Here is a 20,787-nt window from a genome sequence, read left to right on the forward strand (position 1 = left end):
AAGCAACATCAGTGACCATCTAGTCTCTCCTATGCTTGAACACTTCTCTGCAATGTTCTCTCCCAGAGTGGTCATCTAATTTCTTCTTGGAGCTCTCAAGTAAGGGGATCCCACTGCTTTCCAGGTAGCCCAGTGCCCTTTTAAATAATAGGATGAGCAGCTAGGTAACACAATAGATAAAGTATTGAGCTTTGAATCAGGAAGACTCATCTTCTTTGGGTTCAAATATGACTTCAGACATTTATTAGCTGTGTGATCCTGTGCAAGTCACTAAATGTCATTTGCCTCAGTTTCCTCATCTGGAAAATGAGCTGAAAAAAGAAAATGAACATATATCAGGGCAGACAATCCTGGGAATACATCTTTTAATGCTCATCCAATGACAAGCCACTCCAGTATTCTTGCCAAGAAAACTCCAAATGAGATCACAAACAATCAGACATGACTGAAAAACAATGGAACAAAGCAAATTATTAAAATGTTTTTCTTTGAACCAAAAGCTGCTCCAAGTTCTGCTTTCCAGGAATGATTAGAATGAATCTAACTCCTGTTCTCCTTGACAGTTCTTCAAATGCTTGAACACATATAGGCAGCTGGGTGGTGCAGTATTAGAGTAATGAGTTTAGAATTATAAAGATGTGTTCAGACTAGCCTCAAACACTTGGTAGCTCTGTGGCCCTAGGCAAGAAAGACACAACCTCAATCTGCCTCATTTTCCTCACCTATAAAATAATGGTGATAGTTGCTTTTAACTCCTAGGATCTTCATGAGTATAAGATATTTGTAAAGTGCTTTGCAGATCTTAAAGCAGTATACAAAAATGCTAGCAATAATAATAATTTGTAATTATTAATATTATGTCCTTGCTAAGTCTCCTCTTCTCCAGCCTAAACCTCACCACTTCCTACAACAGCTCCTTCATATAGTATGAATATTTGTCCCTTCATCATTCTGAATATTCTCCACTGAATGTTGTCATCAACCTAATTTTTAAAATGTGTCCCAGTCAAATTTGAAAAGGATAATTTACACCTTATTCTCTCATCTGCAAATTGAGGATGACTAAATTTACAAGTATTTTCTAAAGTGAGCTATATACCTCCAGCTCTATACCTATTGAAGAATGTCTGAACAAGCTGTGGTATATGAATGGGGTATATGAATATTCATGGTCAAAAGAACACTGGATTTGGAATTAAAAGACTCACTACCTCAAGCAAATCTCTGGGACTCACTTTGCTTATGTTAAAGACAGGAGATTAGATGAGGTGATCTTTAAAGTTTCTATCAATTTTAAAGTCTTATAGACTAGATTCTTTCTCTAAGGAATGTAGCTAAAATTACTTGGGGAAGACCTTAATATGTATGTGTAGTGGAGTGGTAAGGAAGATCAAGCAGTTCTAACCCTTGGCATTAGTGATAATGAAAGGAACAGTATGAAAACAGTAAAACTTCTTTTTATGAATTATTTGTCTCAGAAACCTATTTATCTTAAGTGCCTGTGTCCCAAAACTCAGAGTCCTTGGTCATTTTAAGTCTTACATCCAGAAATCTTTTTTATTTCCAAGTCACCATCAGACTTTGCCCAGTTATATTCCCATTATCTCTCACATTTATTGAAACATGCTGACACTGTAGACTCAAAGGAGATTACAGAAGGGTGACCTTCATTCCTTTCTGAGCACTATGTCTTAATACTGGGATTATCACTGAGAAGCCTAAGAGGCATGGGTTGGGGTTGGGGCAAGAAAGGTGGAGAAACCAGGTGAGGAATTTGCCATTTACTAAAGATTGAACAAACAAGATAAGGTGGTACTCAGTCCAGGTGAGGTGACTTCACTTCTGAACCTGATGGTCCAAAAAGGAGGATGAGGATACAGGGAGATTTTCTCTGAATTTTTTTTGAGGGGAATTATGAAACTGGAGTAGCAATAAGTGAGATGGGAGAGGGCAGTGTGGCTTGAGAATTGGCATCAGGGATTTTTATTCTTTAAGCTTCTCCTTCACTTTTTGTGGCTCATATTGGATTAGTCGAAGAATTTCCTTATTAGCCAGTGTTCCTTCAATAAATTCTTTTTCTGTAAGTTTATCTGTGGGAAAAAGAAACAACACAGTCAGTCTTAGGTATCTGGAACCTTAGCTCTGGATTGTCTCTGGGATGGATAATAATAATTCAGATTGATATGTGGGTTATAGTTAGGGGTATATAGTACATTTTATAGATAATTTCTTATTTAATGTTCACAGCAAATTGATTAATTATGCAGGGCAGGTCCATGTTTTATAAAAGGGAAAATTCTATAAAGGAAACTTATAAAAATGAATGTATACCACTGCAGAGAGTCTTGGAAACACATCTTCAGTGTCATCTGCTTACTTCTGTCATTCTTATTGAGTCAGATCCCTGATTTCTTGAACTCTTGACTTTTCCTACCTAACCTTAGGGGACATGTCTACTCCTCCTTTGCCCTGGTTGATTTTTCATTTATTCATTCTATCTTTATTGAGCAACTAATGTGTACAAGGAGGATATAAATATGGTCTCTGTCCTCAAAGATCTTAGAATCAATGTTGGGATGGAGCAGCTAGGTCTCCTGATTGCAAATCCAGTATTGATTTTTTTTTCTTCTTTACTGCACTTGCCCTTTGATAAGAGGGGAAAGGAATAAGCATTTATATAGAGCCAACTACTATGAGCCAGATGCTGTACAAAGAATTTTACAAATATTATCTACCTTGATCTTCACAATAAACCATGAGGCAGGTTTTCAATTTTTTTTTTATTTCCCCATTTTAGTTGAGGAAAGCGAGCCAAGTACAATTTAAGTTATTTGTCCAAGGAGGCAGCTTAGATGGCTCAATGGGTAGAGAAAGATCTGAGTTCAAATCTAGTCTCAGACACTTACTGAGCCCCACAAACCTGAGCAAATCATTTAACCTCTGCTTACCTAGGAGGTGCCTGGGTGGATAGAATGCTCTAACTGGAGTCAGGAGAATCTGCATTTAAATCTGGCCTCAGACATTAGTTGTGTGAATCTAGGCAAGTAATTTAACTTCTGTTTGCCATAATCCACTGGTGAAGGAAATGGCAAACCATTACAGTATCTCTGCCAATATGAAGAGTTGGATACAGTTGAATGACTGACAACTTCCTGTCTCCAAGTCCACCACTCTATCCACTGTACCACTTAGTTTCTCAATAATAACTGAGAAAGGGTGCTATTATTGGAAGACTTATGATGGAGAGAGCCTTTTGCATCCAGAAAAAGGACTGTGGGGACTGATCATGAATCACAACACAATATTTTCACCTTTTGTTGTTGTTTGCATACTTTTTTCCTCATTTTTTCCATTTTTGATCTGATTTTTTCTTGTGCAGCATGATAAATGTGGAAATGTTTAAAAGAATTGCACATATTTAACTTATATTGCATTACTTGCTGTCTAGAGGAGGAAGGGCAGGAAAAAGTTTGGAACACAAGGTTTTGTAAGGGTGAATGTTGAAAACTGTTTTTGCATGTATTTTGAAAATAAAACTATTATTAAAAATAAAAAGGGTGTTATTGGATATAACATATCATACAATACTTGAAAAGAAGAATCAGTTTCAATTTTTGGTTCCTCTGTCATCAGCTAGGACCTGAGAAATGGGAGAACTCTCACAAAATATCAGTTAAATATATCAACTTGGAAAGAAGTGTCTGTTAGAATGTCCAATGGATCAAATGGTCTTGGGCTGTCTATTTTTTTCAAGTGAGACATCTAAAGTATAAAATTTTAAAGTATGACTTGTTAGAAGGCATAAATGGTATGCTTATCAAATTTATAAATGCCACAAAGTTAAGAGAGTTAGATATTCCAGTATTTGTTGGCACAAAGGAGGCCCTAAATAAATGTTTATTAACTTACCGGATTATAGCTTTAATATTAAAACAACTTGACAGACTAGAGCTTAGGACTGATTCAAAGATAGAAGAAATTTAAAAAGCATAAATGCTGGGTCCAAAATTGTCTTTATAGGGGGAAAGGAATGTGATTAATAGAGCAGTTTGTGTTTAAAAAAATAGGTGAAAGCTTTAGCAGGTAATAAGCTTGATATCAGATTACCATGCAAGGATAGTCAAAAAGTAAATCCCATCTTGGGCTACATTAAATGAGGCTTTGTTTTTCATAATGGAATAAGAGAAATAAGAAGATAACTTTTCCATACTCTGCTCTGATCAGACCTCATCTGAAGAATTGTTTTGGGAATTACAATTATGGGAACCACAGAAATACACTGTTAAGTTAAGGAATGTACAGAAGAAGGCAAAAAAGTTGTTGAAAGACTTTGAGTCTGTACCATTTGAGAACCTGTTAAAGGAACTGGAGGTATTTTGCCTTGAGAAATATCTGGAAGGCTGTTCTATGGAGAAGGCTGAATGCTGAACCAGGAAGCGATGGTGAGAGTTGTAAAGAGTTCAATTTAGGTTCAATGTCAGGAAAAACTTAACAATTAACACTATCCAAAATTGGAACTAACTATCTTGGGAGGTAATGGATAACCCCAATGGACGTTTGTAAGCAGAAACAGAATTGCAATTGGCCCCCTATGTTTTAACAGGGATTCACTTTTTGGATTGGATTTTGTGGTTGCTGAGATCTGCCTCTCTAAAATTCTGATTTCATAATCAGTTCATTTGCTAGGGAGACCTTTTCACCCTTCTATACTACACAATTATTTCCTTGTTTTTTGTCCTTGTTTTTGAGTGTGCCTCACTCTGCCATCTTCATTTCCATAAAACAATTTCTCCTAATTCCAATGTGGAACCAGCCTTTCTCAAGAGAGAAACAGGGAACTTAGTCCGTCATTCCTCTCCTGTCCTATTTTTTGACTTTACTTATGAGTTATTGGTATCATATTGATTCTCTCCAAATATATTCTATTAAACAGGAGGATTTTCATCAGTCTGGTTGTGCTGTGAACCTGCTAGGTGGTTTTTAGCCCAGATATGTGCTGAAGCCAGCTCACACTGGCTCAAGATCATTAAATTATTACATTAAAAATCTACAAATGCTACAAATCAGGGCTTGTACTGGGTTAAAAATTAGTCCTTGCTCCAGCCATTAACTGAGGGATTGGTTTATTGTTTTGTTCATTATCTAGATTTAAGAAAGTTCTAGAGAAAATGTCTTAAATGTCAATTAAACTTTAAAGTTTATCATATGCATATTTGTTTAGATGGAGAGTTGGTTGTTAAACATTTACAATTGTACCACTAACAAGTTAAAATGAAAGCTGGTTATGATCTTTATAAAAGAAGACAGAATAGATTTAAGTCCAGCTATTCTATTTAATAGCTACTTGGCCTTGGGCAAATTACTTGGACATCAGTTTTTTAAACTGTAAAATTAGGATCATAGATTTAAAAATGAAACTTTTAGCCAGTATCATGATGTGAAAAGTTCCAGTCAAATCCAGCTCAACTAAAAAGCATCTATTAACTTTGAAGAAGAATACTAGGTAATTTAGAGTTAAATGGGACTTTAGAAGTCATTTAGATTGGAAATTAGTATGACAGAAACTAGGCATTGACACACACTTAACACCATACACCAAGATAAGGTCAAAATAGCTTCATGACTTAGGCATAAAGAATGAGATTATAAATAAATTGGAAGAGCATGGGATAATTTACCTCTCAGACCTGTGGAAGAGGAAGGAATTTATGATCAAAGAAGAACTAGAAATCATTATTGATTACAAAACAGAAAATTTTGATTATATCAAATTGAAAAGTTTTTGTACAAACAAAACTAATAAGATTAGAAGGGAAGCAGTAAACTGGGAAACCATTTTTACAGTCAAAGGTTCTAAGAAAGGCCTCATTTCCAAAATATATAGAGAATTGACTCTAATTTATAAAAAATCAAGCCATTCTCCAATCAATAAATGGTCAAAGGATGTGAACAGACAATTCTCAGATGAAGAAATTGAAACTATTTCTAGCCATATGAAAAGATGCTTCAAGTCATTATTCATCAGAGAAATGCAAATTAAGACAATTCTGAGATACCACTACACACCTGTCAGATTGACTAGAATGACAGGGAAAGAAAATGCAGAATGTTGAAGGGGATGTGGGAAAACAGGAACACTAATACACTGTTGGTGGAATTGTGAACACATCTAGCCATTCTGGAGAGCAATTTGGAACTATGCTCAAAAAGTTATCAAACTGTGCATACTTTTTGATCCAGCAGTGCTACTACTGGACTTATACCTCAAGGAGATACTAAAGAAGGGAAAGGGACCTGTATATGCCAAAATGTTTGTGGCAGCCCTGTTTGTAGTGGCTAGAAACTGGAAAATGAATGGATGCCCATCGATTGGAAAATAGTTGGGTAAATTGTAGTATATGAATGTTATGGAATATTATTGTTCTGTAAGAAACGACCAACAGGATGAATACAGAGAGGCTTGGAGATACAGAGGCTTACATGAACTGATGCTAAGTGAAATGAGCAGAACCAGGACATCATTATACACTTCAAAAATAATACTGTATGAGGATGTATTCTGATGAAAGTGGATTTCTTCAACAAAGAGATCTAACTCAGTTTCGATTGGTCAATGATGGACAGAAGCAGTGACACCCAAAGAAAGAACCCTGGGAAACGAATGTAATCTGTTTGCATTTTTGTTTTTCTTCCCGGGTTATTTTTACCTTCTGAATCCAATTCTTCCTGTTTAACAAGAGAACTGTTCGGTTTTGCATATATATATTGTATCTAGGATATACTGTGACATATTTAACATGTATAGGACTGCTTGCCATCTGGGGAAGGGGATGGAGGGAGGGAGAGGAAAAGTCAGAACAGAAGTGAATGCAAGTGATAATGTTGTAAAAAATTACCCAGGCATGGGTGCTGCCAATAAAAAGTTATAATTATGAAAAAAAAAGTCATTTAGGTCCATCCTCCTCATCTTGCAGTAAGGAAAATGAAGCCCAGGAAAATTAAATGGCTTGCTTGAAGTCACACAGTTGACAAGGTGAGAATTAAACCTAGCTCCTTTGGATCCACATTTTCCACTGAATCATGAAGCAGGAACACATAATATAATTTCTAACATCCCACCTCTAATATTCTAGTTATCTCTAAGTCTATCTGTGATTAAATTTCTATTTATACAATAACGTCTGCTTTTTGGGTTTACTATTAGAATCTTTTCTTCGGGTCACAACATTAACTCCAGAAGACTCTTTAAACTCTGCTTATTTTATCTCAGAGGAAAACCAAATTAATCCATTTATCATGTTGCAAACTGTAACTTTTCATTCCAGTGACTTCATACTAGTTGGGATTTATTTTTTCAGATGAAGCTTAAAAGAAAAGAAAGACAAGTACATTTTTGGTAGGAAGAAGATGTCTTAGTTTGTTTGAAGTCTGAGACACTGTCCAGGATTGAAGTGCCATAGTAGAAACCATGAGGACTAGGAAGCAATCTGAATGTATTGAGCTCATGGGGATGATGCCGAAATGAAAAGAGCAAAAGAGAAATGAAAAGGAAATATAGTCGTTATGATGGGTATTATAATGATGGTAGCAGCAAAACTAAAGATAGTAGTGATATTGATGCTTATGGTAGTGATGATGATGGTTACAGTGATGACAGTGCTGGGTTGTGGTAATGATGGTTATGATAGGTAGTAGTGGTCATGGTACTGATGGTGATAATAATGGTGGGTGGGTGATTATGTTGATGATGGTAGGGAGTGATTAGTGATGGTTATGATGGGTGGTGATGATTATGATGGATGATGGTGACTGTAATAATGAGATTTTGGTGATGGTAATGGATGGCTAGTTGTGATGGTAGACTAGTATAGGTGAAGTTGGTGATAATGGTGGTGGTAGTAACAGTGAGTAGATCATCATGTTGATGGTAGTGATAGTTATGATGGTGGTGGGTAGTGACAGTGGTTTTAGTGATGATGATGGTGATGGATGGCTAATTGTGGTGGTGGTAGAATAGTTAGTGGTAATGGTGATGGTAGTGACAGAGATGATGTACCTTTACAGTTTGTTATAGGATCAATTAGCATGCTTCAATGTGTTTTAATTACTTTTCTCTTTCAGAATGTTTGGGATTTTTTTGAGAGGCAATTAGGATTAAATGACTTGCCCAGGGTTACAAAGCTAGTGTTTAGCCCTGCTGACTCCAGGGTTGGTGTGCTATCTACTGAGCCATTTAACCGCCCCCTCTCTTTTAGAATGTAAGTTTAAAAAAAAAAGTAGAGTAGTTTGGGAGAAGTAGGTGGACCCATCCTAATAACTTCTCTAAGTAGCATCTCATCACAACAAAACCTCATTTATTTAGATTCCATTTATCTGAAATTCATGACAATTAATCCTTGTGCTAGACTAAAACTAATCCTAACTCAGGCTATGAAAATAAGAATTTGAAGATTAACAGAATAAGCAAACAAGCAAGCAAATAGACAAATTGAAATCTTTTCAACAAATTTAAGAGAATATTAGACTAATCCATGCCAACCTTGGTGTGAATATGTGATAAATGATTCTTCTCTAATAAAAAAGATAGACTTCAAATCTGACAATATTTTGTTTTATGATTTGAAAGTAATAAATCTGAAATAAAAATGTGGAAAAACTGGGACACTAATGTGTTGTAGGAATAGTTGTGATATGATCTAATCATTCTGGAGAGTAATTTGAAACTATGCCCAAAAGGCTATAAAACTGTGCATATCCTTTGACCCAGTAGTACCATTAATGGGTCTGTATCTCAAGGAAATCATATGTGCAAAAATCTTTATAGCAGCTCTTTTTATGGTACCAAAGAATTGGAAAATGAGTGGATGCCCATCAATTGGGGAATAGCTGAATAAGTTGTGATATATGAAGATAATGGAATATTATTCTTCTATAAAAATGATGAACAAACTGATTATAGAAAGGCCTGGAAAGATTGACATGGACTGATGCTGAGTGAAAAAAGCAAAACCAGGAATACATTGTACACAATAACAGCAAGAATGTGCGATGATCAACTATGAAAGACTTGGTTATTCTCAGTATTTCAGTGATCCAAAGCAATCCAATAGACTTTGGACAGAAGATGCTAGCTACATCCAGAAAAAGAACAAAAGAGATAGAATGTAAATCAACATATGCTATGTTCATTTCTTTTTCTTATTTTGTTTCTTTTTAAACCTCTTCCATGTTTTTTCCTTTTTGCTCTGATTTTTCTCTCATTCATAAAGCAATGTGTATTAAAAATAAATTTAATAGAAAAAAAGAAAGTAACAAATTTGAATTACTTAAAAAGATTATATAAAGAAGACTTCTTACTAATTCACACAAGCTCTCCTCTCAGTCAACCCAATTTACTGTACCCTGTTGACTTCAACATTAAAATGAAGAATCCAACTTGGGCTATATGTCTCTATGATCATAGCACTTTAGGATTTCATTGTTTCTATTCATAGCTCTAAAAAAAAAGTTCTTTCCTTCCTATACTATTATATAAAGCTGTTTCAATAAAATGAGACAGCCTTTTTTTTCTAACAAATCCTGTTGTGATTATATAGAGAAATTAGAAAAAGGAATTAGAAAAAGAAAAGCTAGTAGAAAAATTGCTCTCACCATCATCTTTCTTTCCAAAGAAGGACCAGATCTTCTCAGCTCTTTTTTCAGGAGTATTTTCATCATCTGGAAGTTGCTTCAGGTCATCAGGATGGATCATTTTGAAAATGGCCTATACAAAATGACACAGGGAAGTAGAAATGGAAGTTAAAGTCATTCAAATTGACATGAATCGACCCATTAGTCACAGCTTTTCTCAAGGAGAACCACAGGGTTCATGACTAAAAGATGTCTTTAAAAATGATTGTATGGGAATTGAGGACCCCCATGCTTCAAGTCCAATCTGGGTCCTAGTCCTGGTTTGGTCAATAACTTTCTGTGTAGCATAAGACAAATCACTTCATTTTTTCTGGCCTCGATTTTCTCCTCTGTAAAATAAGAGGATTGGTTTAGATAATTTCTAATGTCTCTTTTAGCTCAGACACTGTATGGCTTTCTAAGTGGTACAGGAAATTCTTAAAACTAAAAGAAATGAAAGACAACTTTTCAAATGCAGAATTAGATTAATTTCCTAAAAAATCTCAATACAATTTCACCCAATCAAGTGGAAATTCCATCAGGTTCTAGTCATAATGCAAATAAAAAATAAGAATATAGAGCAGATATTTAAGTGTTTAGGACATTTAGATGAACTGGAGTTTTTTCTTTGCTTGATGGCATTTGACTTTTGATTAGTCCTGTGTAATCTCAGATTCCATCCTAAAAAGCCCATGTGTAGGAAGAACAATTTGGCCCTTACTAGGGATAAAGGGCTTGCCAAACAAACTTGGCTGTAGTGTACTACAGAGCATTTAAGAATATTAATCCCAAACCAGTCACCTCTAGAGAATCTTTGTGATCAGGTTCAGCCTGAGGTGATAAAGAGATCTGGCTTTAGTTGTTATCCACAGTATCATAGCATTTAGATTGAAAACAGACTAGAAACTTTTTGTGGTTCAGTTGTATGACTCTTTATGACCATGTATAGGATTTCCTTAGAAAAGATATTGGAAAGATTTGTCCTTTTTTTTCCAATGGAGTCTGTTTTGACAGATTTTTTGACCCTTTGACAAAGTGTAACAATGAGCACAATGTGTTTATAAAGTGGAATGAATCTCTTTGGGCCTCCTTTTTTTCCTGTGTAAAATGTGGGGGTGAAGCTAATTATCTTTTTCATTCAATTTTTCTATGAACTTTAGAAGAATTCCAGAATATCATTATCTAACCAGGAAAATCTAGATGGAGTGCTTACATCATGAATAATCTGGACTTGGAATGTGTATATTAAGTCAGCACTGGGTTATAGCTTGTCCTTTAAGCCTGCCTTAACTTTAAAAATATTCCTAGGTCAGACTAAAGGCTTGCATATGTTCTTCCCGCCCCCCTTCTCCCCCAATGCAAGGATATAAAACCAAAAATGTTCTACTTCTCTTTTGGCTCTTGGTACTCATTGGTTAAACTTCCTGGCTTTGAGAAAAGAATAGGATACAAAGATCTTGTCCCTTGTCCCTCACTCTCTACTCCAGCCTGCCAATGGAGCATAGCAGTGCTAATTGTATTATATGACTAGAGAAATTTTGAATATTACTAAATTCTTTCCTGAACCCAAGAAATATGAGAGAACCTGATTCATGTTCCCTAGGTCCAGTAAGCAGCTTTGTATTTCCTGTATGTGAAATAAAGAATGTCTAGTTCAGGCCAGTCCTCTTTCTGTAATTGTACTATTACTTATTTCTATTATTCTATAACTTAAAAAAGTAACACCAAGTAACACTCTGCTTTAGGTCTTTTTTAATCTCCTTCTATCCTTCTTTCTTCCAGTGCTCCATTGTCCATATCCCCTCAAAGAAGCCTCTACTCCCCAAAAGGCAACTCTAGAACTTTAAGGACTTGATTAAAGTCTGGCTAAGTATTCAACTATCTTTGGTTCCTTTTCCACAACCAATATGAAAATGTGACCTTCTCCATGTTTCCCCTAGGAGTACACAAGTCAACCACAGCCACTCCAGGATATAGTGATCCTATGAACATGTATTCATCAAAATATTCAAGAAAAGTTTTCTGTGTGCATGATTAAAAATAATTTTTCAAATTAAGATCGAATTGAAACTGTATGTAGATATTATTCATGGAAAATTTGTGTTTGTTGATTTTCTAGTGTCACTAAAATGTAAATAAATGTATTTAGAAGCATGTATAATTTAAAAATAAACAATCAGCACTATATAACCTATATCAGATTGCTTGCTATCTTGGGGAGGGGAGAAAAAAAGGAGTGGAGAGAAAAATTTGGAACTCAAAAATCTTACAAAAATGAATGTTGAAAACTATCTTTAAATGTAATTGGAAAAAATAATATACTATCACATTTCTCCCTCCTCTCCCCCAATAATTACCCTTTGCTCTCCCCCTTCAAACCCATTTCTTCCTTCATACTAAAAATAGAATTATAATACAAAACCTTTGTGAAAGGCCAATCACAGTGGTGAAAGGAAGGGGAGGAGAAATTCTGGGAGCATAGATTTAGATTTAGAAGGGACCTTAAAGGTTACCTAGTTCAGCTCCTTTATTTTATAGAAAAGGAAACTGAGGAAGAAAAAATTAAAAGACAAAGTACACAAAGAAGTTAAAAATGGGAAATATAAATGCTGCAGATACCATAGTTATAAAAGACTGTCTTTGATGTCTATATATAACATCAAAGCTGAAAGAAATCTTAAGTCATCTAGATCAACTCTTCTCCAATTCCCACTCTATTACAACTGACTATAGGAAAAGTCACACTGTTGATTTTTAAGTAGGAAAACTAAGATTAGAATCTGAGTTGTCTAACATAGTATTTGGTGTTCTATGCATTTTGAACATGGTATTTATTTAAAACTTATTATGATTTGTAAAATTTGAATTTATATTATTTTCAGTTTTGAAGAAAGTGTATCTAAATATTAGGAAATGCCCAGATCCTTCCTTTTTAGCAGGGACTTTCTCTTCTAAGACCATAGGAAACATATCTATTACATGGTTGTGTCTAATACATTGGAAATACCATTCTTTCTGTGTTCTGCATGCTATAGGAATGGAAGTTATATGAGGAAGTTTATCTCCGGCAAAACTTTTCCTTCTAAAATATTAAATATTTATATGGCAAAATTATTTATGATAGCTTTCATCAGGCAGCTAGATGGTGCAGGGAATAGAGTGCCAGGCCTAAAGTCAAGAAGATTCATCTTATTGACTTCAAATCTGACCTCAGATACTTACTATCTGTGAGACCCTAGGCAAGTCATTTAACATTTGCCTCAATTTCCTCATCTGTAAAAAGAGATGAAGAAGGAAATGGCAAACTAGTCCTGTATCTTTGCTGAGAAAAAAACAAACAAAATGAAGTCACTAAGAGTTTTGCATAACTGAAACAACTGAACAATAGCAATTTGGAGTTATAAAAGAAAGCTTAATTTTCTCTTCTTTTATTTAACCCTTCATTTTGGAGAGTATTCCAAACTCTAGATTAACATTCATGATTTCCCTTAATGTATCAAACTCAAAATAGTTTTCTGGCCTAATTAGTTTGGGAAACAAAAATAAAGAATAACATTTAAATCAATTCATAATGATTACAGGGAAAAAGCATATATTCATCAAACAAACCCACCTAGACTCTGTCTAGTTTATCCTTAATCAAGGATCTGGGTGCAATTAGAAAACACTGTTCTGAAAATCAGGAGACCTGGTTTTTAATTCCTGTTCTATAACTAACTAGCTCCAACCAAGTTCCCTTCTGTTCTCTAAACTTATTTACTTTTCTGTAAAAGAAGGGATTGGATGGTCACTAAGGTCCCTTCTAGCTCCAGCTCTCTAAGGTCAAAGTTCTGTGATTCTATGTCATTGGCTTCACTGGATTCCAGCCAACCAATGATGGGAAAGAAGATAAACTATACCATGACGATCTCAAGGACTTCATTTTTGCTGATGGCACCATTGCCATCTATGTCGTAGAGGGAAAACGCCCACTCCAGTTTCTGGTTGGTTTTGCCAGTTGTGGTCATGTGGAGTGCAATGATATATTCCTTAAAGTCCAGGGTCCCATCACTGTTTGTGTCGAAACTGCGGAACACATGCTGGGCATACGTCTTCGGGTCTGCATCTGGAAAAAATTTGGAGTAGATGCTCTCAAACTCCTGTTTGGTTATCCTGCCACTGGGGCACTCCTTCAGGAAGGACTGGTACCAGGCACATAATTCCTCCTCTTTGTATTTGGTATTCAGCTGCAGCTCCTCCAAGATCTCTTTAGACAGGGAACCACTTTTGCTGTTTCCCATGGATGAGTGAGGGTGGGTACTAGACAAGTAAATAAATGCTAAGTGGTGGCTAGCCTTCTTTCTCTGAACTGAGGCTGATTTGACACAAGGTCCAGGGTTTTCACACTAAGACAAAGCTTTTAGAGATTAGAGAGATTTATGCTCCTTACTAATCTGATAGTCACTTCTCTGCCCTAGGTACTAATGTGAACTGTCTTTTGTCTAAGAAATGGTGTCCTCTGAGCTTTATCCTTCCTCTCACATTCTTAGGAGCTCAGAATGTCAAGGTTAATTCTTATTTTAAGAGAAGAAAAAAGAGCTTTAAATGAAGCTTTGCAAAAGTAGTTTCTCCCCTTTTTGGACAATGTATAGAAAACATGTATCTCCTTTAAACTTACCATTTGATGTATTGGTAACATCCTTATGTTATCCTGGAGGGTCCATGAGAGCATGGAATGTACCTTACCTAAACTATGTATTTTTTTCAAGACTCTCATAGTCCCCAATGTCTGGGGCCATCAAACTATATAGTGTGGGGATCAAAATTGGGGGAAAGAAGAATGACTGGCTAGAGTGCAGTATTTCCCTGTTCTTCTCTCCCCTACATTGCAGGCTCTTGTCATTTCTTCCTAGCTTTACTTCTTTAACAGACTCTCTGAAATCCTCATGTATGCTGACCTCTCCTCATTTTTTGCCCATAAACTCCTTCTATAAAGTCATTATTAATGCAGCAAATAAGTTTCTTATACTTGCTATTCTTCATATCCATTTTTAAAAACATGCAGGATTCAAAGCTGGAGATTACCTGGTCCAATCCACCTAATTTTATTTTTGAGAAAATTAAAAAATCAAAAAGATGAAGGGCCTTTACCAACATTACACTTAGAGAGGCAAAATCAGAATCAGGTCATGGATTCTCCTGCTCTAGAGTGGAGAAAGATAATTAATTCAGGATGCTAGAATGGGCCTTTAGTCAGTATCCTCCACATGTACATTCTTGCTGACTGCTGCCCAAAATTCTATTTTAAAAGTTTTTCATCTTTGATGAAATATGTAATACTTCAGAAGAGGTTTCACAATGAATTGTAAATGGCTTATATTAGTCACTTTTTAGTCAACAAAGGGATAAGGTCAGAGATGAGGCAAGAAAGCATATAGCATGAGAATTCTGCTATGAGAAGTATCTTTGATATTAGAAGAGAATAAAATTGAGCAAAGTGGAGGCTAAGATTCCCCAATGATTACAATTTTGTCTAGACCTTTTTTTTTGATAGTGTGTTGTTCAGGGTAGAAGTAAAGTGATTACTTATGGCTGACTCCACTGCTGATCCCTTCCAAAGCTTCATTCCTGACCTGGGCCAGTTCTTCCTTTTTATTACAGGCAATATGATGGCTACTTCCACTTGTAGGGGCTTACCATATTGTAATCAGCCTTAATGATGAGATTCTATCAGTTTTAACCTCCTTAGTTGCAGGTATTTATTTCTGGTATGTACTACTATGCCCAATAACAGTCTTGTTGATCAATCTTATCAGTGAATAAATCAATCAACAAAGCATTTATCAAACATCTATTATGTGCCAGAAATTGTTTTATGTGCAAAAGTTACAAAGACAGCTACCTATGGAAGATTGTATGGAAAGAGACAATATGTGCAATGTGTGCATGTAGATTTACCCAGTGGGGATGTGAAAATCTGACTTTATGTAGAAGAATTTCATTTAATTTTCATTTAAAATTTAATATTCCTATTTCAAATGACCAGGCTTTCTTGGCCTTTTTGAGGACTATTTCTCTTTTGACTGCAGGAAAAGTTTAACCTCACAAACTAAGAGCCACTGTGAAGTCACTTTTGAGGCTGCAGAGCTAGTGCCTTTTGTGTTAAGTTCTGTCAGAGTAATGATGACTTAATATTTTATAGTACTAATAATTTCATGTCTTAGGCCCCCTAAAATGAAAAAAAAAGTGTTAAAGTGACTTTCCCCTAAGTGTTCTCTTTTTCTTGCCTTTCTATAGATTGTATAAAACTACCCTTCTTGGTAATATCATTTGCACTGTTTGTTTGGTAAGTGTGTGTGTGTGTGTGTGTGTGTGTGTGTGTGTGTGTTGTGGGGGTAAGGAATGGGGGGGTAAGAGGTAAGGGATGAGGGAAGTTTTCTTTCACTGCTCTAAGACTTTTTATATTAGAGGCTTAATTAATAGACATTGATTATCAGAGGGTATTGAATTTTGGGGTTAAGGAAAAGTTGTAACATTGAAATGAATGGTAATTACTTTTTCTTAAAAGATTCTTCCCTAGTAAGTGGTTTTTAATAGTTAATTAACTTCCTAAAGGAAAAGTGGGCTGTATAAAAAACCAAAACATATATATACACAGATATAGTTATATAATAAAAACACACAAACACACAATATGAGGTGTTTTTTTGTGGGTGGTGAGAGCACTAGTATCTGGAGAAATGAGAAAAAGCCTCATGCAATAAGTGGAGTTTGAGTTAAACTTTGAAGGAAACCAGGAATTCTAAAAAATCAGAATTATGGAGGGAGTCCATTAAAGGTAGGGGAGACAGTTTGGACAAAGCTAGAGACTGGAGAGATTGAGTGTCCTCTGTGAGGAACAGCAAGGAGGTCAGTTAGGCTGAATCCAGGAGTGTGTGAGGTAGCCTAATGTGTAAGGATGGAGTTAATTATAAAAGTCTTTAAATGCCAAACAGAGAAATTGGAATTAAACCCTAGGAATAATAGGGAACCAGGAGAGTATCAAGCAGGGGAATGACATAGAGGGTTAGAATTCTGCTTTAGAAAATCATTTTGGCAGATATGTGGAGAATAGACTGTAGAGGAGACTTGAAACATTTTAATTTTGTAAAAATAGGGAACACAAAGTGCAACATTGCTTCCATTTTCTGCTAAGGATAAAACTAAACAAGCATAGAACTTCTGTAACAATGTAATATTTACATATCAGGGACTAAAGGAGTAAGGAGATAGCTTCTTCCTTTGGTGAGCACATGTGACTCACAGAGATAATGGGCTATTTGGAATTTTGCCTATGTGCTAAAATGAGGGAAATATTTTCCATGGGACTTGTAACCTTAATCATTATCTTACCAACGTCCTGTGGACCTCAGTCCAATAGCTAATTGTCCCGAGGTTTGTGTACCCACAGCCTAAAGTCACTATTTGTTTTTAATTCCATTAAAGGTTCAGCCCCTCAGCAGCACTGTCAGAAGTTGATTCACTGAGCTGGGTGGGGAGTGCTGTACAGAGAGACAGGATAGGTGGAATAAAACTCCTTCTGGTGACAAATATGGTCACAGAAATGGATTGATGAGACTTCAGGAATCATTTAGTCTAACCCTTAACTAAATAACAATTCTACCTCTACTTGAAAATTTCTAGTTGTCACAGGGTCACAGGTCTTCCCAAGAGAAGAAGTGAATAAAAATTTTTTTAATAGGATAATAGGATTTAAAGCAATACTTGGCTCAACCATCTCATTTTAAGAACTTAAGAATGCCACAGATGCAAAAGTAGCAAAGCCAACTCAAAGTGGCATTTCAACAAGTGTTCTTTTCAGCAAGAACATGGTTCTCCTGAAACACTCAACTACTTTGCCCTTGTTCTGATCAGGATTTCAGAGAGGAGGTGACTGGGAAGATAGAAGACTCCCATGGTATAGTTGGAAGATCTCTATTTAAAACTTCATTCTGCTTTTTATTGGTTTATGATCTTGAACAACTGGGGAAAGCATGTATGGTGTAATGGAAAGAAGAATGAATTTGCAGTCAGAGAATGTAGGTTCAAATTCTGGCTCTGCCATTTACAGAATTTTCCAATTTTAGAGTTAGAAGAGATCTCAATATGCACCTACTCTAAAACATATGCGTTACTTAACCTTCATGACCTTGAGCATGTTATTTAAAAGTCTCTGGATCTCAGTTTCTTCCTCAAAATAAGGAGGTTGAATTAGGTAATTTCTAAGGTTCCTTGTAATTCTTGTACTCTATCTCAGACTATGAGAGTTCTCTAACTTTTTTGAAATTTTCTCTTTTTATTCATTAGCCCTGGGATAGGTCTAATAACTTGTTTTTTTTTTTTTTCCCAATCTTGAAACTATCATCCCAAAAAGATTAAAGGAGGTTGTGGTGAAAGTCTAGGTGACCAGCTCTTCTTTTCTGTTGGGAAAACATTAATATCCAGGTTTGGTCACTTCCACACTCATCCCACTTTTCTTCTCCAACTGATGGCAGCAAATGAGAAGCTCTATATTCAGTAAAAGATTGGTAAAGAATTCTGGGTTAAGCTATACCAATCAGACTCCCAAAAAATTATTTTAATGACCTAGAAAAAATAACAACAAAGTTCATATGGAAAAACAAAAGGTCAAGAATTTCAAGGGAATTAATGAAAAAAAAAATCAAATGAAGGTGGCCTAGCTGCGCCAGATCTAAAATTATATTATAAAGCAGAGGTTACCAAAACCATTTGGTATTGGCTAAGACATAGACTAGTTGATCAATGGAATAAGTTAGGTTCAAAGGACAAAACAGCCAATAACCTTAATAATCTAGTCTTTGACAAACCCAAAGACCCCAGTTTTTGGGATAAGAACTCACTATTTGACAAAAATTTCTGGGAAAATTGGAAATTATTATGGCAGAAACTAGGCATTGACCCATACTTAACACCGTATACCAAGATAAGGTCAAAATGGGTTCATGACCTAGGCATAAAGAATGAGATTATAAATAAATTGGAAGAGCATAGGATAGTTTACTTTTCAGACCTGTGGAAGAGGAAGGAATTTATGACTAAAGAAGAATTAGAGATCATTATTGATCACAAAATAGAAAATTTTGATTATATCAAATCGAAAAATTTTTGTACAAACAAAACGAATCCACACAAGATTAGAAGGGAAGCAATAAACTGGGAAAACATTTTTACAGTCAAAGGTTCTGATAAAGGCCTCATTTCCAAAATATATAGAGAATTGACTCTAATTTGTAAGAAATCAAGCTATTCTTCAATTGATAAATGGTCAAAGGATATGAACAGACAATTCTCAGATGAAGAAATTGAAACTGTTTCTAGCCATATGAAAAAATGCTCCAACTCATTATTAATCAGAGAAATGCAAATTAAGACAACTCTGAGATACCATTACACACCTGTCAGATTGGCTAGAATGACAGGGAAAGATAATTCAGAATGTTGGAGGGGATGTGGGAAAACAGGACACTAATACATTGTGGTGGAATGGTGAATACATCCAGCCATTCTGGAGAGCAATTTGGAACTATGCTCAAAAATTATCAAACTGTGCATACCCTTTAATCCATCAGTGCTACTATTGGGCTTATACCTCAAGAAAATACTAAAGAAGGGAAAGGGACCTGTATGTGCATGAACATTTGTGACAGGTCTCTTTGTAGTGGCCAGAAACTGGAAACTGAGTGGATGCCCATCAATTGGAGAATGGCTGAATAAATTGTGGTATATGAATATTATGGAATATTATTGTTCGGTAAGAAATGACCAGCAGGAGTATTTCAGAAAGGCCTGGAGAGACTTACATGAACTGATGTTGAGTGAAATGAGCAGGACCAGAAGATCATTATATACTTTAACAATACTATATGATGATCAATTCTGATGGACGTAACCCTCTTCAGCAATGAGATGAACCAAATCAGCTCCAATAGAGCAGTAATGAACTCAACCAGCTTCACCTAGCAAAAGAACTCTGGGAGATGACTATGAACTATTACATAGAATTCCCAATCCCTCTATTTTTGTCCACCTGCATTTTTGATTTCCTTCACAGGCTAATAGTACACTATTTCAAACTCAGATTCTTTTTGTACAGCAAAATAACTGTTAGGACATATATGTTTTAACATATTTAACATGTATTGGTCAACCTGCCATTGGGGGGAGGGGATAGAAGGGAAGGAGGGGAAAAATTGGAACAAAAGATTTGGCAATGGTCAATGCTGTAAAATTACCTATGCATATAACTTGTAAATAAAAAGCTATAATAAAAAAATCAAAAAAAAAAAAAAGAATTCTGGGCTAAGATGAGGGGCTATCAAACAGTGCATACCCTTTGATCCAGCAGTGTGTCTATTAGGTCTGTATTCCAAAGAGATCATAAAAAAGGGAAAAGGACCTATATGTGTAAAAATGTTTGTGGCAGCCCTTTTTGTTATGGCTAGAAAGTTGAAACTGAATGCATGTCCATCAGTTGGAGAATGGCTGAATAAGTTATGGTATATGAATGAATGTATTTGGATATTATTGTTCTATAACAGATGATCAGCAGGATGATTTCAGAAAGGCCAGCCAGATTTATATGAAATGATGCTAAGTGAATGAGCAGAAGCAAAAAAAAACCTTGTATACAGCAAGAAGATTATGTGATCATCAGCTCTGCTAGACTTAGCTCTTTTTCAACAATGAAGTGATTCGGGCCAATTAGAGAGCCATCTGCATCCAATGAAAGGACTATGGGCACTAAATGTGAATCACAAACTAATATTTTCACCTTTGTTGTTGTTTGCTTGCTTTTTTTCTCATTTTTTCTTTTTTGATCTTATTTTTCTTGTGCAGCATAAATGTAGAAATACTACTAGAATAGTTAGAAGAACTGCACATGTTTAACTGATATTGGATTACTTGCTGTCTAGAGGAGTGGGGGGTGAGAGGAACAGAGGAAGAAAAACTTGGAACACAAACTTTTGTAAGGTGGATGATGAAAGCTGAATGAATTCATTTTGAATTTATAATATTTTAAATTATAAATAAAAAAAATTCTGGGCTAAAACTTAGAATGAAGAATGAAGTCAAAACATA

General features: G+C 35.5%; 1 protein-coding gene across 1 annotated transcript; it reads right to left on the minus strand.

Moving 5' to 3' along the window:
- Positions 1-799: 799 nt before the first annotated feature.
- RCVRN (recoverin) lies at positions 800-13,970 on the minus strand. Its single transcript, XM_051995548.1, has 3 exons — positions 13,569-13,970; positions 9,652-9,763; positions 800-2,090 (listed from the first exon to the last, which is right to left on the minus strand). The coding sequence occupies exons 1-3, from the start codon at positions 13,947-13,949 to the stop codon at positions 1,984-1,986; spliced, it is 600 nt and encodes a 199-aa protein (XP_051851508.1). The 5' UTR covers positions 13,950-13,970; the 3' UTR covers positions 800-1,983.
- Positions 13,971-20,787: the final 6,817 nt, after the last annotated feature.

Source organism: Antechinus flavipes, chromosome 4 (assembly GCF_016432865.1).
Source record: "Antechinus flavipes isolate AdamAnt ecotype Samford, QLD, Australia chromosome 4, AdamAnt_v2, whole genome shotgun sequence".
Taxonomy (NCBI): domain Eukaryota; kingdom Metazoa; phylum Chordata; class Mammalia; order Dasyuromorphia; family Dasyuridae; genus Antechinus; species Antechinus flavipes.